Raw genomic sequence first — 20,339 nt, forward strand, 5'->3', positions numbered from 1 at the left:
GCCCCCAAAATAGCTTGGTTTAAAACAAAAGTGGACCGTTGCCCCTTAAGCTCTCTAGTCTCAATTGATCCATCTCCCTGGAGAAACCACCATTTCCACAAGACCTACCACTGATTTTTGAGGCTCGTGAGTTGTAGATTTGCATTATGCATAGGAATTTGCTGTGTGAGCTTTCCTGGGAAAGCCTGAACAAATGCCTCTTCATCTTAGATGCAGCACTGCTGAGGGAGGTTCTGCTCTCCTTATGGATCACATGGGCACCACGTGGCTAGACCGGTTTTCAACCTGACTTCTTGATGCTTTGCTCTTCTGTTTCCCTGGACTTTCTGGCTATCTTGTTGTATTTGTGGATTTCAAAGCTGGGTATTTCTTTCTCTTTGGGAGGCAGAATTCTTTCTCTTTTTTTGACATTTCATCACTGGGTTACATGGAAACATCTTCTAAGTTGGCTGTCTTACTAAGAAGTCTACTAGTCTATATCTCGGTGTGAATGCGCATGTATGAGTCACACATGTGTATGAGGGTATGTGTATATGCATTTGTGTATGCATATGTAGGTCAGGCAACCTTTGGCTTTATTCCTTATGTACCTCCTACCATTTATTTGTTGTTATTTATTTGAATCAGGGTCACTCATTGGCCTGGAATTCACTATATGTGGTAGGTTGGATCCTCAGTGAACCCCAGGTACCCTCTTTTCTCCATCCGCTGGCATTATAGCCCAATTCACCAGGCCTGATTTTTTAACAAGGACTCTAGAGACCCCAAGCTCAGCTCCCCAGACTGGTGAAACACACACTGTATTGACTGAGCTATTTCCCAGACCTCTACTAATATTTTTTAAATACAGCTTATAATTATAATATTGATGAACTTTGTTGCAATTTATTCAGATGTGTTTTTAATCTTATTTTTTTTTTTGCACACACTTACTTGCACTCATAAGGGCGGTCATTGAAAGAAAAGTCTGCATAGACTCTGTTCAGTTCACTGATAATGAGTGTGTTAATAATTCAGTTTAATAATTTCTTTTGTTGTTGTTGTGGAGAGCCATCATATGAAGACCCAAAACTGCTCCAGAATTTCTCTCTGAGTAGGATTATTGGCACCTGAGTGTCTACAGACTCACTGAAAGTCTTAAAGTAATGAGCAAATTACTCTTGATAATTTTTGCCATTAAGTTGAAAGAGGTGATTGCTGCCTGCATAGAATATTTAACTTTAAGTCCTAGATGTAGGAGACTGACTCTATCAGAATAGGGTTTGGTTATTTGGCTGTGGTGTTAGAAACAGTGTTATAATGTACCTGAAGTAAAGCCTTGGGACAGCTTTCTAGATAGCTTATGTCAGAGAGCTGTCTTTTTAAGACTTACAGTATTATTAAAGACAGAAAACTTCAGTGAGGTTATGAAAGGCGCTCTATGTCTGACTATTGTTTTCTCTGTGGTTCTTGAGGTATCCTCTACAATTGGAAGGTGTCTATTGTTAGCGAATCTGGAAATGCCTCTAGGGAGAAACTGCTTTTGTAAAAGGTTCAGTGAACTTCTATACAGTGATGACCCAGAAGATAATCTGAATCCATTCACTTAGCACTTGGGTTACGAGAGCTCCAGAGTTGTCCCAACACATTGATGGTTTCAGATAAAGTAAATGTTAACAGGCTTCTGGAATTTAATATTAGTTCTGTATTTGAAATCCCTAGTAGTAGGATTGTAAAATAAAATCAAAACACTTGTGGAGAATAAAATTAAGAAAATAACATCATTTACAAGAGCTACAAAAATATTTAGAAATACATTTAATCAAAAATTGAAAGGTCTTTGGAATGAAAATGACAAAACATTGATAAAAGAAGTTATGGAACACACACCCCCCCCCAAAAAAAGGAAAGATACCCCATGTTCATGAATTACTGAAATTAGTACTATGTACATGACAATGTTATTCAATGGAATTCTCATCAAAGTACCAGTTACTTCCTTCATATAAATAGAATAAGAAATCTTAATTTTACATGTAACCACAAAAGGTCCAGAATAGCCAACAATTTTCATCTGAAAAACAAAAATCCAAACAAAGGCTGGAATTAATACAGTATTTGAATGCAAAACATACTATAGAGCTTTAGTTACTAAAATAGTGAGCTCTGGCATAAAAATAGATGCAAATACTAATGGAGTAAGAACCAAGAAATGTAACCATTTTCTATCTGCCAGCAGGTTTTTAACAACCGGAACACCCAATTGAAAGAAACAGTCTCTTCAGTAATTGGTTCTGGCAACATTGTGCAGGTGCAAAATGAGAATAGTTTCCTTCATTTCAACGTGGACACAAACCAACTCAAAATCATCCAAAGATCTAAAATTTAACACTATGTATGAATTATTGCAAAAAGAGAACTATTTCAAGACATTGGAATAGGCCATTTGTAGACAGGACCACAAAGACAGAGATAGCAAAGGTAAAAATGGACAAATGTGATGACATAAGCTAAGAAACTTGTAAAATAAAGGAAGTTCAGAGATAGCCTACACAATATTCTTTTGTTTGTTGGTTTGTTTGTTTTGTTTTTTTTCAAGGCAGAGTTTTTCTGTAACTTTGAAGCCTGTCCTGGAACTAGCTCTTGTAGACCAGACTGGTCTCAAACTCACAGAGATCCGCCTACCTCTGCCTCCCAAATGCTGGCTACAGAATATTCTTAAACAACTCATATGACAAGGGACTGCTGTCTAGAATATATAAGACACTCAAAAATATTGATACCAAAACTGAATAGCAAGCAAAACACCCTATCAAACCAAAACCAGAAACAACTACTACACTTCTAAAACAGTCAATGAAAGATGTTCAAAAGTAAATAAGTATTTCTCAGAAGAATGATCTCAAACCATCTCCAAGGGTATAAAGAAATACTCAGCTTCATTAATCATCAGGAGATGCAAATCAAAACTACAGTGACACATCATCTCATTGCAGTTAAAACAGCTATCATCAAATAGATAAAAATTCACTAATTTTGTGAGGATAAGTGTTGTTTTAATTTCAGCACAATGGCTGAATCAGCTTTAATCTAATGCTGTTTCAGATTAGCAGTTGCGACTCTTCCATTACCAGCCTGCTTCTCTAGCAGCGGCCTTGCCCCTCAGGCCACAACCTGGCGGGAATTCTGTCCCCACAGTTCCCGACCCTATTGCTGCCACTAGAGGTAGTTTTAACTAAAACTCTATTGTTCTATTTATAAACAAGACCCGAGATTCAAAGGTTGGGGTGAAAACCTGCAAGCTCAAAGAGGCTGAATCGCAACTAGGTAACCCCCCTCTCCTTGCTGGTATCTCTGAAAGACCTGTGTTTCTGCTCCAGCAAACCAGGAAAAAACCTGTGCCACTCTAAATCCCTCCCTACTACTTCCTGTGTCTATCTCTTTCAGATGTCCTCTGAAGCTCTGTGGTTATAGTCTGTCAACTAGTTGCTAACTCAGCTTTCTGACCCATGGATAATTTTATTTAATCAAAGCAAATTCAAGCTCGAGGTTCACAGTGTGATCAAATATCCCCCAACAGATGAGGGGAAAAGAGCTCTCTCGTGGACCATTGGTAGGGATGTAAACTAGTATGGCCATTATGAAAAACAATATTGGGAATCTTCCAAAAATTGAAAGTAGAATGTTGTAAGACCCAGTAATTCCATTAGTGAATATAAATTCCATGGAAATAAAATCATTATTCCATAAAGATACTTCCGTGTTTACTGCACAATTATTCACAATATCTAAAGTATGGAATCAACCCACATGTCCTTCAGGTGATGACTGGATAAAGAGCTTGTGTCATATAGACACACAATGGACCATTATTCAATCATCAAAAGAGGGAAACAGATTATTTGATAGACTATGTTAACTGAAGTGAGACAGACACAGGAATACTCCCACTCATGTATGGAGCCACGTCAGTCTCATGGATTAACTGAATTCAACAGTGCTCATTAGAAACTGGGAAAAGGAACATGTGTGTGAGCATGGAAGGATGAAATGAAGTTTAATAAAGGCTACCAAAGCACAGTAATCCTGGAAGAATTACTTCTAGCTTTTCTTAAGTATAGTATCTGTCCATTAAGATAACTTATGGTGGATTTCAAAATAATTATAAGAGTATGAAACTCCAATTATATAAAATGATTAATGTTTGAAGAGACTGAAATTCTTCTTCTTATCCTGATTTGGTTATTCTATATGGTATATAAGCATTAAATTACCATAATGTACCTAAAATAAATAAATAAATATCATGTTTCAATTAAAAGCAGAAGACCTGACTAATTGTCATGGCATATACCCATATACTCAGGAAGCAGAGGTAAGTGGATCTCTGTGAGTTTGAGGCCATTCTGATTTACACAGTAAGTTCTTTTTTTTTTTTCACAGTAAGTTTTGAGACAGCCGAGGCTATATACAGAAAGAGAGACTCTGTTTCAAAAAACAAACAAACAAAAAAAGAAGATGAAAGGATGCAACAATATAGCGGAAAATCTGACCTAGAAGCACTAATACTACATAAAAATAAAATTAGGGATATAGTGGATAAAACTGAAAAAAAATGGAACACTGAGATAAATACTTAATATTTTAATAGCAAGACTTTAAAATGGAAGTCCCAACTAAGATTCATATCTATTGAAGAGACACCGTCAACTAAAACCAAAGAAATTATTATAAGAGTCCGGGGGCAGGATGGTTTGGGACTGTTCATGTAGTGAGAGCTTCATTGAGATACATCTTGACTAAAATCTGTTGCTGGTGAGAATCAAAACCTACACACACAGGCAAACTATGTCAATACATTGTAACCAGATGGCTCAAAAACATACTGACACCAGACCTATCAAATACATTACAGGCTAGAAGATAATTGTAGCAAGTATCTTTGATGCAGTGTCTCTAAGGGTCAGAATACTTGCCCTAAGTTTAGGAGGAATTGCTTTTTATCTTGATGGGAAGTAGAAAGCAAATGAGTTAAACAGTACATTCCAGGTCCCCTAGCAGGCCACAGAGTCAGATTCATATGTCCCAGTGGGGACATTGATTCTTGCTTTTACTCTTGGCCACGTCATGGGATACAGAGTTCAGTAATATCAGAAACCAATGTCCCAGTGACCCTTCATCATCAATCTGAATGTTGGCTGGCTGAATTTCTTTGTCTTTCTTGCTTTCTACTTGTTGTGAAATCTCCTTCTGATCTTTAAAAACAAAACATGTACATGTAACGTATTTCTTTAAAGTTAGTCCATGATGTTTTCTGCTGTCAGAAACTAAGAATTGCAACTGGCCCAATAATGGGAAAGGTACGTGTGCTTTGGGAAGGAAAGATTTAATCCAAGAATTTATGATCTGCTTAATTTGTCTGTCTTATAAAAGAGCACTCTGAAATGTTCAAGAATTGAGGGGAAAAAAAACAATCCTATTGTCTTCTCAAAATAATTTACTGAGGTGGAGCCGGACGGTGGTGGAACACTCCTTTAATCCCAGCACTCAGGAGGCAGAGGCAGGAGGATCTCTGTGAGTTTGAGTCCAGCCTGGTTTACAAGAGCTAGTTCCAGGACAGGCTCCAAAACTACAGAAAAACCCTGTCTCAAAAAACAAAAACAAAAATAACAACAACGACAAAATTTTACTGAGCTGGGCAGTGGTAGCAACACACCTTTAATTCTATCACTTGGGAGGCAGAGGCAGGCGGATCTCTGAGTTCAAGGCCAGCCTGGTCTCCAAGAGTTAGTTCCAGGACAGGCCCCAAAGCTACAAAGAAACCTTGTCTCAAAAAACCAAAGTAATATAATAATTTACTGAAAATGAGAGTTGAATGTCCCAAATCTCTTTTTAAAGAAGCATAAGTCAAAATTGGGCATGTTGAGGTGTAACAGACTACTAACTTTCTACTTACTACTACTTACACACTTATCACTACTGAGTGTTGGCTCAGCACCACTTAGCAGGCTCGTTCCTGATGCTTCAGAGAAGCCTGTGATGTGTCTTAGTTGGGGTTACTATTGATGTGATGAAACACATGACCAAAGGGAGTGTGGGGAGAAAAGTGTTTGTTTGGTTTACACTTTCACATCAGGTTCATCACTGAAGGGAGTCAGGACAGGAACTCAAACATGGAAGGAACCTGGAGGCAGGAGCCAATGCAGAGGTGTTGGGGGAGCGTTTTACTGTGTCTTTATTTGTGTCAATGGGAGTAGAAACATAAATGAGGACCAGTGCATTTTTTCTTAATAAAATGCTTAGTTTTAAGCAGTTTGTCACTGAAGAAAATTCTTCCTGACCTTTACTTGTAGGCAGTAATAGTTTGCCTAGAATTAAAGCTAGGACAAATGTTTTTGCCAGTGCATCCTGAGCTGCAGACGTTCTTTCCAGGCGTAGATAGTGGAGACACTGTCCGTTCATGCTCGAGAAAGCAAAGAAATCAATTTCAAACATACATGATTATATTAGTGTTGGAGCTATCACTTAATGTAAAGTCAGCTACAGAGAATCTGTGGTGGTGGTGGTGCTGCTGCTGCTGAATGACTTCCATGTTTTCCTATGCTTTGATTTTGTTTCTCTAGTCATTTGCATTTGTCATACTTAAAACAAAATATTATAGCCTAGTTTTCTTTTCTGCTCTGTATTCTGTGAACTTTTGAGTCACACCTTTCAAATAATTAGTTAGTGAATGTTCTATCACTTTACTTCCGGGTGCTCATGAACGCCCTGCATTAGTTATGATTTGCTGCATCTTTTGATTATTTGTTTGTTCGTTTTTGACAATTATAAAACTTCCCTCCTCAGTCTCTAGAGTACTTGGCTTACAGTATACCACCATGCCCAGTTACGCTGCTGCCTTTATATGTTGGAGTAACAGGCATTCTTATTCCTTGACTTTCATCTTCATGAAAGCATAGCTATTACTCTGAGGGAATGTTATAAGATAATCCCTCTTTGAATAGGGGAGAACTTATTTCAGTTAATAAAAGTCTACAATTAGAAAAGCATGATTTTGGTAAATCTGGCTGATATGAATTTTACTTCCTCAGAATTAGTAGTTGTCTTAGCTTTCTATAGCTGTGATAAAACACCATGACCAAGGTAACTTAGACAATAAAGCCTTTAATTAGGCTTATCGTTTCAGAGGGTCAAATTCATGATCGAGGAACAAACTGAGAGTGCTCATCTTTTTTTTAAAAAAAAAACTTATTAATATATTTCGATCATATCCTTTCGTCTTCCCAACTCCTCCCAGATCCTACCCTCCTCTCTATCCACCCAAATTTATGTTCTTTTTTCCTCTTAACCACCCACTAAAAACAAGGAAAAACAAAAATAAAACACACACACACACACACACACACACACACTCACACAACAAATCTAAAGTCACACAAATAAACACTGATTCCATTTTGTGCTGGTCAGCTATGTTTAAAGCCTGGGATCTGCCCTGGAGTGCTGTCAATATATCCAGCGATACTCCATTGGAGAGAACCTGGTTCCCTTTCCCAGAGGTCTCAATTGAAGAGAGCTTCTTTGCTGGGCACGGAACCTTGTGTCCATACTCTACTCTCAGTGCTGGGATTTTGTTTGGTTAAATATGTGCAGGTCTGTGAGTGCTGTCACACTGGCAGCTCACATTTTGAGCAGAGGCGGGAGGCAGGCAGAGTGTGTGTGTGTGTGTGTGTGTGTGTGTGTGTGTGTGTGTGTGTGAGAGAGAGAGAGAGAGAGAGAGAGAGAGAGAGAGAGAGAGAGAGTCAGAGAGAGGGAGTGTCTATATGCACTGGGGGTGGGGCATGCTTTTGAAACCTCAAAGACTTCCCCAGGACACACCTCCTCCACTAAGGCCACATCTTCTAATCTTTACAAACTAGTTCCATGAACTGGGGACCAAGTACTCAAATATATGCTCCTATGGGAGCCATTGTCATTGAAGTCACCACAGTGATCACCTAGAAATGTGTTCATAAGTCTGCAGACTTTTCTTCTGTGAGACCTTTTTGTTTGTTTGTTTTTCAAGACAGAGTCTCTCTGTGTTGCTTTGGAGCCTGTCCTGTAACTAGGTCTTGTAGACCAGACTGGCCTCGATCTGACAGAGATTTGCCTGTCTCTGCCTCCCGAGTTCTGGGATTAAAGGCATGCACCACCACTGCCCAGCTTTTTTTTTTTCCTGTGAAACCTTTTTAAAAATATTAGGGGATTCATTTCACAAAGTCATTTACCTGAAGGTTCTTGAGCTGAGTTTATTGCTGCACTTAGTGTTCAGATAAGATTAGGTGTATGGAGAAAGCATTTGAGAGTTTCTCTTGTATCTACAAAACATCATAAAGTATTCTATGTATTTTAAAATATCTATAATGAAGAATTGTTCATAAGGGTACCATGAAGCAATTAAACAAACAAAAATTCATAGTTGAAAATTTAAAAATAGAGAATTTTGCAGTACTGAATTACAAGCTAAGCTGCCTTAAATCCTTTTTGAGCTAAAAGAAAAGTCTACAAAACAGAGCAAATACAGCATTTCAGTAGATAACTAAATTGGCTTTCTTGTAATAAAAGTTTAACATTCAATTTATCTGCTAAATGTAGTCTACTGTCTCCATAGATCAAGTTTCTGTTTCAACACATTCCAGCTCCATGCATTCAAATGGCAATAGCTAGCATATGCTTCATATTCTAGGGCCTTTTATCTGAGGCGTCTATGCTCCGCGAAGATGTTAGGGGACTCTCATTCTAGATGGAAGGAATTATCTCTCTCTCTAAAACTTGAAAGGCAGAAATATTAAAGGGTCTTTAAATAGAACTTACAAGGAAAAGCTGAAGAAGTAGGTTTATTTAGAATGTAAGGCAAAGAGGATTTGGTTGGTTTAGTAGATGTTCAAGTGATAAAAAGTGTTTTAGAGATGCTGTAAACAATGCACATTTGAACTGTCAGCAAAGAGGGTCCATGTGAAAATGACACCAGCCCAGAGAGAGAGCTAGCAGGAAGGGTACCCAGATGTTGGAGAGGGTAAGTGCTGGAAGAATGTGCTAGCTGGGAGAAAGGCTCTTCCTTCTCAGTACAGTTGCGCCTGCTGTGAAGAGACAGAGCAGATGAGGAGTCAGCAAGCGTGTCCACTCACTGACTGATAGAATGGCTAATTCACACTGGGAACGTGCTTGGGAAGCCGTGCCACCTAGTCCTCCTAGAATATTTGTCAGGACCGGTTCCCACTCACCACACTTCAGACACTGGGTATCCCCCAGTCAAGCCTCCAGCTCTTTGGACGTCAATGTGGTCAGTTTCGATGCTGCTTCAGGTTAGCCTTGGATGTGCAGGCCGAGGACTCGTTCCCAGAGAATTCATGCATTTCAGATGTGAATCAACCATCAAAGCCTCCTGACCAACCAAATATGTGTCAGAAGGTTTTCATGGCCACTGGGGACTCAATATTTTGCTAACATGGTCCACTGATGTGGGATTCCCCTCTGTATCCTGTGAATGTCATTGGTTAATAAAGGAACTGTTTTGGACCTATAGCAGAACAATAGGGGAACAGAGCTAGGCTGGGAAAACTAAACGGAATGCTGGGAGAAAGGAGGAGGATTTAAAGTGAATCCATGGAGCCGTCACTGGAGACAGACGTGCTGAAACTTTGCTGGTAGGCCATGACCTCATGGTGATGCAGAAATTAATGGAGATGGGTTAAATTAAGATGTAAGAGTTAGAAAATAAGAAGCTAGAGCTAATGGCCAAGTAGTGTTTTAATTAATACAGTTTCTGTGTAATTATTTCAGGGCTTAGCAGCCAGGAACTAACTAGTGGCCTCCCTCAAACAGCCCAAAAGCCAGTAAGGCACTTTCAAAATTAGTGATTAAGTAATACTAATAAATACTCTTCAGTAAATTTAAAATCACTTATTAAGTGATTCTAATAAATGCTGATAAAGAAGAAACGGTCTGTGTTTGGTATTTTATTAATAAAGAATCTTTGCGCAATGAGATGAACAGGTTTGAAAAGATCCTGAGCATGGCCTCTGGATTCCTGTGCACCCACTTGTCAGCAAGTAAGTCGTTTCCCTGAGTTCTGTCAGCTTCTCTAGCAAATTAACCCAACTTGAGAAGGGGCTAATGTTAACCTTATATTTCTATCTGGTTTCTCTGAAGTAGATATTAATTTAGCATGAATCTAGTTGGTAGTATATATAGATATAACACCAAACTAATTGGTCTTAATAATAAAAACCTGGAGTCAGATATTTGGGATGAAAGCTGAAAGATCAGAGAAGCAGAGCAGCCAGCCACTAGTTCTTACCTCTATGAAATTCTCAGAACCAAAAGGGCAAGATCCTGTCTCTATGAATCCTCAGACTGAATGCCTTCTCTACAACACTTCAGACTGAATTCTGAGCTCCTATCTCCTCCCACCTTATATTCCTCTCTTGTCCAGCCATATCACTTCCTATTTTCACCTCTTTCAGACTGATTCGATCTCCTGTAGCCCAGGGTGGCCTTGAACTCACAGAGATCCATCTCCTGTCTCCCAAATGCTGGGATTAAAGATGTGTGCCACCACTGCCTGTCCTCTATGGCTGACTAGTGTGGCTGATCCACACTCTGATCTTCAGGCAAGCTTTATTTGTTAAAGCCCAAACAAATATCACCACATATGATGACAAATTTGTTATCGAAAATGGGCAGTGTTGAGGGCTGGGCCTTTAACCTAAATTGGGGCTGAATTTTCTCCTTATATATGTGTGTGTATGGTGATGTCTTTCATACATGATGTCAGAGTGTTATGATGATTGAGTGTGAGTAGGGGAGGGGGTGGTTTTTCCTCTTATACATACACCTCAGGGACAGTCTAGTGGGAGAAATGCCTAAAGCCAAGTATGGAGGGGGAGGGAGTCTGGAGTTCCCAGGGTGGTAATGTGCTCCGTGCACATGCATGGGAAGACTGCACGAGAAGGGGAATGTTTAATCAAGGGAGTACTTGTAAGTATAAAAGGTATATATGTCACGTGTACTAAAAATTATTTAATCCCAATCTTCCCCAGTATTGACTAATGTCTTTGCTGTCTGATTGAAAATCAGATTAAGTATTGTAATTTGTGACAGGAAAAACTTGATCTTTGGGGGGGTAGATATTTGATTATTATGAATAAGGACTGTGTTAGAGTTAACACCACAGAGTAAAATCTTCTTTGCTTCAGTGATGTGTTAAGAGCATCTGCCCACTGAGAGTCAAGCTGCCAGAGCATCATGAAGGACTTTGCATTCATGCTGAGATGCAAGGCTCTATCTCAGACTTACTTTGTAGTAGATGTACTCTCACTCACATGGAGCAGTGTGGACACGCGTGAAAGGCCTCTTGTTAAAACCCTTGTTAGAACAAGGTAGTGAGGGTATTTTGTTTGGTTATCTGTTTATACATTTAGTTATTCAAGAGTTAACTATTTGGCAGTGCACCCCTTTCTGTAAATGTATCTGAGAAGAAGACAGCATATTCTATTCCTCCGAAAGCTAGTAATGCTGGCAGTTAGATACTGAGTTGTAGATCACTTGACAGCATGCACAAGGCTTACTTTCTTGCTTTATCCCCAGAGCCTAAAAACAATGAAAACACACACCCAGAGACACACGCACAGATACACACAGACGACACACACACACACACACCTGCAAAAACAATGACTACATTGCAATAAAGGAATTTGAGAGAATGTTTACAATACTATGAACTACACCAAAGTTTTCTAAAACCTTTAACTCTACCCTGGAACGCTGGATAGATTAAGAAGAGCTTTCTCTAGGAGATAGATGCAGCAGATGATGCTTATGGAATTCCTTGAAGAATAAGTCAGCTTTTACCAGGTGCTTGGAAAGCCTTTCTGAGTGGAGAAAAGTGTCTTGTCGAGGAGGGACCACAGAAATGCGAGCCTACGGAGGGAGCACCTAGTGCAATGCAGAAAGCCATCTTCAGGGTGGTGCGGCTCCCCCTCCCACCTCCAGTGTCTGTAGCCAGCCCTCTTTATTTAATTGATTTACTCGTTTTGGAGACAGGGCCTTGCTACATAGGCCTGGTTGGTTTGCACTCACAGAGGTCCACCTATCTTTACCCTTTTCTTACAGAATGAGAGGCGTCACTTAGGTTTGAGAGTTTATGGCATTGCCTCAGTAAGATAACAAGGCACCCAGAGAGATAAACAGCAGAGTGATAATGCTGGAAAAGGCAGGAAAGGGTTCCAGGTGTGTTCTACTATATTGGAAGATAAAGGAAGGGTAAAATTGTGGTTGTGATAAAGGTGGCGCAGGGAAGTGGGGGAGGGACGAAGTGGCAGCCTGGGAGGCAGTAACCCTCCTTCCTTGACAGAGAATCTTCAGCTGCATGGTGGCTGCATCCCTGATAAGTGACGCAGCAAATGAATTCGCCCTCCAACAACGTTGGCTACTAGAGTCTAAAGGTTCCTCCAAAGAGTCCTATGGAGCTGTGCTTGGTTCCATGATTCTTGTATGTTTGTATGACATGATCAGTTTTTATGTGTTAACCGACGCTTGACAGCTAAAGATGTAGCCAAGAGTGAGTTTAGAAACTGGACACCTTTGTAAAGCCTCAGTAGCTTAGTATGCCACAAAGCAATAATGGACGTTTTTAGTTGCTGTTCTTTAAAAGCCAAATGAAAATATAAATTTCAACTTTGGCCTTTGTGCCTCATTGTTGTAAAGCCACACCTAAAACAAAGACCCTGTCAGAGAGAGTTCCAGGACAGCCAAGGCCTTGAAAAACCAAACCAAACCAAAGCAAACAAAGACCTTGTAATATTCATTGATAACTATCATTTATTTGAAGAATTTACAAATGAGAGCAAATTTTCTTAAAACAAAATCTCCCCTATTGATCATGTTTTTGTATCTCGCATATTTTGAATAATCAGCCCCAAACAATGCCTAAATAAATGACTTATTTTGTTAAGAAAAAAAGCAGCATTAAGTGGAAACATTAACATTTAAATGATTGCTAGGGAATAGTTAAAGCAAATATCAAAGAAACTAAATATATTATAGCATTCGATAATATAAAATGTAGATTTTTTATAATTTATATATTATTTTTTAACATTAAGATTCTGTGATTAATATGGAATCTAGCTCTAATTTATCATTGAATGTTTCTGAAACTATCACCGTTCTTTAATAGCTGAATTTAATAATCACATTGGCATTTGGCTGTGGATTTTTTTTTATTTTTAATAAATTCAACATACATCTGTCAAGATGGATTTTGATTTTTGTGTGGTTGTTGCCAGTGCGCCACCTGCTGGTAAATCAATGGATTGGCTGTCTTCCCTCTGTAACCTGTAGCTGAGACAATCCAGCGGGAATGAACCCTCTAGTTGGTTACCAAATACCAAGCCACAGCCCTAGAAACATGTACATGCAAGTAAAGCAGTAAATGGACTCAGTAAGTTGTATTTATACACTTCCATGTATATATCTGCAACAAGAATAATTAAAGACAGAGGTCATGAGCTTGAGAGGGAGCTGCAGGGGTGGGGATTCGTGTCTACAACATTGGGCAGTACAGAAGCTACTGTCTGCGGAGAGAAGAAAGGCAGACTCAGCAGTGAAGTTTTAGGAAACTTACTTCAACTGTCACATTAAGAAACCATGACTCAAATTCACTTGGATTATTACCATTTAGGAAGTAATTCCCACTTGGGAGACATTATAACCACGTCTTAGTATTTCCATTGACGAGGGAGCATTTGGAAAGTTTACCTTTTGTAAAATTAAAGGTTACATTTCTTCCTAGTCATTTTATTGAAGCAGAAAGGTAGGCCTGTTTGTGTGTATTGTGTGCAAAGTACTGAATGCCACACTCACTTTACAGATGAAAATTTTGTTTTGTTTTGTTTTGAGACAGAGTGTGCTATATAACCCAAACCGACTTCAAGACTGCAATTCTACTCTTGTCTCCTGATACTAGGTGTGCTTCCATGCAAGGCTAGGAATACTTCATTTGATTCTCTGTCTTTGGGGTTTCAGTAGACAAGCTTCTTTTTCCAGGCAACTGATTTCTGATGTTGTTGACATTGCTTGTTTTGTTGATTTATTTTTTTTCTTTCTTTTTTGGTTGTCAACCCCAGCTCTTTGGAAAGGATCCCTGGCCATTCACAGGCAAGGAAAAACTTTGAAATATTGAAATATATTCCACTGCCATTTCTCTTAGTTGCAAATTAAGGATAAGTTCATGGAATATGCACTTGTCTCTGATAAATCGTGCTTAGGGAGATTATGTCATTTTGGTTGTGCAAGCTTCATGCGTTCAAGTCAGCACCAGCTCCAGCGGGGATTACTCCCCTAATCAGAGATGGAAGTCATTCGTTTGAGAACAGTTTCAACATGTTCTGAAGAAACTGACCTAAATCAGTAGGTAGATAAATGTTTGTCGGGATGGGCTACAGCTACTAATTACAGTTTTCAGAAAATTCAGTCAGTGGTAGTCATTACATAATGTTTTGAAGTTAGCTTTCTCCATGAGAAATAACAATTGTTCAGAAGAAAGATCACATTCTGTCAAATTCATTTTACAGTTGTACAATACAGTAGAAATCAGTTTTAGAAATCCAATGCTAATTGTTTTCCAGTTTCTCATGTAATATTGTTTATGAGATCTCATAAATCATTTCACAGGCTCACAACATGTATTATCCACAGATAAAAGTAGATTCAGGAGCACAATAAATTAGCTGATATTTTTCAAAACTATCATCAGTTGGATGGTTTGGTGTAATGTAGGTCTTCATCATGGTTACTTGGGTCCTTCGTCTGACCATTTGTGTTTCCTTCGCTTCCAGTGCTTTCTTTGAGTCATGTCCCCAGTCTTAGATTTCACTATGTAAGTGTTTTCTTTCCCAGTTGTAGCACATGCCTGCATATTACTGCTTATGTTTTCAACCCAAACTTATAATATAATCTGGTAATTCTTCCACGAAAAAATGATGAAGCTGTTATTTTTAAGTATTGTTTTAATTAGTTCACCCCATCTTAGGAAATACGACACGTATTTTTGTAATGTTTTACAACAGGCTAAAGTGATTTAAAAAAAAAAACCTTTTAATATGATTCAGTAGCTGCTGAACTTACAAGTGCTTGTGCCGGTCAGGTTTATATTTTATACTTCTATGTATGATGTTAGTTTTATAGTATTGTTTGAAATAGTCTCCTGCTTTTGAGGCAACAAGAATAGGGAGTCTCTTAGCTGTGTCCCCCCCCCAACCCCCAACAAGGACGCTTACTGCTGGAGAAGAACACAGAAGCCCGCTTTCATCTGCATAGACTCAGGGGGTAGCTGCAACTGCAGGGCCACATGCTGCCATGTGGCAACCAGAGGGCCAAGCACAGCCTTTAGCTCTCCTCCATGCTATTTCTACAGGACCATTCTGTGGATTAGCATGTTTTCTATAATGTTATAAAAGGGCAGGCAGATATCTTTCATTCATTAGTCCATGTCACCAGAGACAATACTGCAATAAAAAAGAGAATATTTTCCAAGATGACTGATGAAGTAAATTTGTGATGGCCAGAATCACTTCACTGAGTATGAAATTTACATGAACATATACATGCTCACCACATCATCATCACTTCTTTAACACATCCTAAGTTACATAGGTATTGGTATGTTTTTTTATGTCAGTAAAGCAGGTAAATGATTTTATGTTTTTGCTTAAACCTATAATAAATTTTAAGTATTGAGAGACAATCCTAAATTTCATGAGAGGTAATAACCTTTGCTTATAAATAGTTGGATAATCTAAATAGAATTTGAGTATACATGCACAGGCGTATTTAAAATTCTGTATTGTTATTTTGTCCTGCTTTGCCTAATAATAGAAGATTAACAATTAAAACAATGATTACCTAGCATCTACTAGCTGCCAAGAATTGCTCTGCTTTATTTATATAAAATAGTTGACCCACCATAACCCTCTGAAGTAGGTAATGTTGTTATTTCTATTGAAGTATAAACAACATGGAATCAGCAAGACCTGGATTTATTCTAGCTCTATCTTTTAAAGACTTTGGACAAATTAAACTATTCTGAGCTTCAATTTTTCACCTGTAGAGTGAGTCTTGCATTCAGTACTTTGCACATATTACACACAAAACTAAGCCTACCTTCCTACTTCAGTAAATTGACTAGAAAGGAAGGCAGCCTTTAATTTTACAAACCAATGCATTTCTATTTGTGAGATGTTTGATAGGATAAAGTGTCTGAAACATAGTAGGTTCTCAATAAATGAATGTTTAGTGAAAATATGAAAACATACAGGAAATTTGCCAAAATACTCTAAATATGCCCATAATCGCTAAATATTATGAATACTTGCTTGGGTTGAAGCACTAGAATTAGCTACTTAATTTGTCATTGGTGAGTAAATCTCCTGGAAGATGAATCTCCTTAGGTGTGGTTTTTGAAAATTTCCCAACTAGTGGCTAAGAAGCAGCCAACCACTTGCAGCAGTTGAAATGCACGCCTCCTGGTGCAAGGAAGATCCTCGTAGTGTCCAAGGGTGATGAGATTTGATTTTAGGTTGCTAAAACATTTATAACCAATTTCAATCACTCATAAAGTCACCCAAGACTTTATGAACTATTTGTTTGTGTCAAATGTGTATACATTTATTTTGGATCATTGATGAGAAACTATTTTTAAGATGTATACTTTAGTTCATTATAACTTAGAAATAAAACATCAGCGTTTCCTTATCCCACCACATCCTGTTCCCATTGCGTTGGCTAGCAGCGTGCTGCTGTGGAAGATGGCGGTACTGATGGGCGCCATGGTGGTAGGAAAGCTGGACGAGAACTGAAATGAGAAAGAAAACTTCAAATTAAAACCACTTAGCCCCAGGGCCTAAGACTGGACTTTAGTTTCTGAATCCAACTTTGATATATTTTTCCTTTGAAAGTGGGACTGTCTTTCTCAGCAAGAAGATGTTGATTGGATTTGTTTGTGGGTTTAAGAGGTCATGGCACTGAAGAGTTAAATTATGATTCTTCTGTCATATTCTTGCCCTATTTCCACTACTTTACTAAAAATGGGAATTATTCCCCTGTGGGTTAAAAAATTAACAATTAAAGCCATTATAGCGAGAGGTATTATGTCCTATTGACCTAATCAAAGACTGACTCATTTTCACCATCACTCTTGGTGGGCAGCCAGGTTTGCCTCCCTGTGTTCCCTCCTGCCCTGTCTGACTCTCTTATCATCAGCACGGATAGTCTTCATGGGGCAATGGTAAATTTCTCACCTCTTGTGGGATGAAGTCATTCCATATGTATGTTCCATGCAGATTTATTTCATGACCCCGGGCAGCACCCTACATCCAGGCTTTATTTGCTCAATAACCTCTTCGCTCTCTGTATCCTGGTTTGAGTAACTGACATTTATTTTTACTTTGATATCTGAACCACAGAGCCTACCAGTGGGATTCTTGCTGGGACACATGCCAGGCCAATTCTGGCAGCTTCATTGCAAGGCACCGAGTTTAGACAAAAGTCTTGAGAGCCATCTGAAACTCTGCAGCAGTCCTAGGCTAACAGGAGCTAGCCACAAGCAACATCTTATTTTAGAAAGGTGGGGCTGAATAAATGTGAGTTTCCAAGAACTTGAAAAAAGGGACGAATGGCTCCTCTTTCTCTTCGTCCCCTGAAGATTGTCAGTGACGCCCCTGTACAATGTGCGGTCCCCCAGCCTTTCAGAACTGATGGAGTCCAGATGGAATCGCAATGTGAACTCACTGGCTCTGGCCAGTCTGCCCTTGACCCCATGTATTTCTTTAGCTCTGTGTTCCCTGAGAAGAATCTGTGGAATAATGAGGCTATCAACCAAGTCCACAGGCCGGAAAGGGCCTTTAAACATTGACTTCAAAGACGAGATCATAATTTGAGAACTGCAATGTAAACAGGAACAAAAAAAAGGAGAAGGGTGCTTTTAAGCTGTTAGCAATTGAGCACTAATTAGGCTCTTCATTGCTGCAGCAGCTACCCTGCTACCTCCTTTGAGTGTGAATAAAGTTTCCAGAGCTTCATTTCTCTTAGTGAAAGGCACCATTTGCACACTAACCGGCAGTAGAGTGATGCTCCATAAGCACACCCAGGTCTATGTTGTTAATTGGATTTCTCAATGTCATCTAGAGTAAAAAACTCAGTGAACTAGGATGCAGAGAGAGAGAGAGAGAGAGCCACACATATCCAAGTCAACGCAGCTCCTGCTTTGTGTACAGAAATAGGAGCAACGCACAAACAAAACCCAACCGAACCAGCTTGCTTCTCTCAGAATTGATGGGATCTTCCTGTTTCAAGCACTGTGAAAGAGAGTTCGTTTCCTTTTGTTCAATCAACTGGAGCATTTTTCTAAGAGAATTCTTTACTATTTCTTAGGTAGCACTGTCTTTGGAGATGAATTCTTGCAGCTAACATACAGACATAGAAAGCAGGGGGAGAGCAGAGGAATGTGTCAACATCCCAGTTATATTTTGACAATAAATTGTAGGCTTCAAGTTTCACTTTCAAACGTGGTTTTTTTTTCCTGCCCATACAAATAGCAAACATTAGATAATTTGAGTCATTGCCATTTCTTGTTATAGTGTGGTCTTGAGGGTGTGCATGCAGGAGTCATGTGACTACTACAGCCAGGTTTTAAGAGGGGCTGGCAGTTGAATGGCTGTTATTCCATCAACTGTGTGAAGTATCTTTTAGATCCGACCCACTGAAGATTACAGAATGTTAAATGCTATGGAAGATAATGGGAGGTACATAGTGTGAAAGATACCATCTCAGACTTTCTCTCAAAAAAGAAGGCTTGGTTTAAACAAAGCTGACAGTCTAACCAGAATACATTATATCTCCAGGTCTGCTTTCATTGTTTGGAAAGAACTGAAGGCTCCACTTGAGGACTTTTCTTGAAAAAGAAAAAAAAGTTTAATGGAAAGCTTCAAAACAGCGGATAAGACCCAGAGCCTAGAAATGGGGAAAGGTAGCAACAGGGCTCATGGTAACCAGTGGAGACAGAAACATGGCATCAGGGTCAAGTTCGTTTTCTTTCCAAGGGAAGTTTGGTTCTCTGGCCTTCATTTCCTTTAGTCTCTTTTTCTTTGCTGATAGTTCCAGATAGGGGTGTGATGGAGTTCTCCTCCAAATAGTAAAGTGTGGGTGGTACAAGCCTAAACAACTTCTGATAAAGCTCCCACATCTCAAGTCAATATAAATGCACATTTCAGCATCAAACTATCGTTTCATTTACAGAAAAACCAAAAGTCACTGTGATGCCCAAGAACCAGTCATTCACAGGAGGATCTGAGGTCTCCATCATGTGTTCTGCAACAGGTTATCCCAAACCAAAGATTGTCTGGACCATGAATGAGATGTTTATTATGGGTTCACACAGGTACTGGGTTTGTATCATCTTCTTGTTTTTATTGAATGAGAAAAGTTGATGAAATTTTGGTACCAAGTGAGTCAGACCCAAACTCTAGTATTAAAACTTAATGAAAATCTATAGCTTCATACTATTTTAAACAGGCTAGGAAATGCCAAAAATAATGTATATGGTGACTTTAAAAAGTATGAAGTCATTATTCCTTAATTTCAATAATTAAGATAGAATATTCTCCAGTCTTTTGAGTAAACATGACACCGTGCATCATTCTATTTCTAACTTGAACTGAGATGGGATAATAAACTTTATTTTGGGGATAATATGATATGGTTACAATCAATCTATATAAGGGATTACCATGAATTTAGTGGGAAAAGAGAAAGACAGGGAGGACTGGAGGACACAAAAGAAGTTCCATTACAGGCCGTAGATATTCTTGATAGTTGCTTCCAGTGTTACTACAGTAAACTAATGAGTCTTTTATGCTACTGCATACTTCCTAAAGCGGCATTTAGGTTTATAAAGCAATAGATATGTGGATCAGAAGCATCAGGGCTTCTGGCCCTCAGGCTTCCATTACTCCTGGTTTGGTATGACAAGGAAGCTTAGATTTGTTCCAGCAAACTGAGCCAGATTCTATTTCCAGAAGCATCACAGATTCTGTGGATGATGTAGGGGCATTGCATCTCTCAGGTTTGCATGTTGAGGAACCCTTTTCTGAGCAGTTCATCACAGGAGCCAAGACTAACTGGGTGCAAATTCCTATACCTCAGTTGTGAAACTTCTTCACACATCTGTAAAACAAAGATGCTTGCATTATCTGGGCCATTTGGTCATTGGGAAGACTGAAAGTTTTACTAAAGAGAAGTCTTCCATAACAGTCTCCAGC

The 20,339-nt window shown here is 39.0% G+C and overlaps 1 protein-coding gene across 1 annotated transcript in view; it reads left to right on the top strand.

The window, feature by feature from the left end:
• The window catches only part of Hmcn1 (hemicentin 1), a 441,231-nt gene that overhangs the window by 199,566 nt on the left and 221,326 nt on the right, over positions 1-20,339 (top strand). The window contains exon 12 of the mRNA XM_041662626.1: positions 19,318-19,459. Coding sequence (XP_041518560.1) covers positions 19,318-19,459 — 142 coding nt within the window. The remainder of the gene's footprint in view (positions 1-19,317; positions 19,460-20,339) is intronic.

Source organism: Microtus oregoni, unplaced genomic scaffold (genome assembly GCF_018167655.1).
Source record: "Microtus oregoni isolate MIOR12 unplaced genomic scaffold, Mior012 000013F_ref0000133, whole genome shotgun sequence".
Taxonomy (NCBI): Eukaryota; Metazoa; Chordata; class Mammalia; order Rodentia; family Cricetidae; genus Microtus; species Microtus oregoni.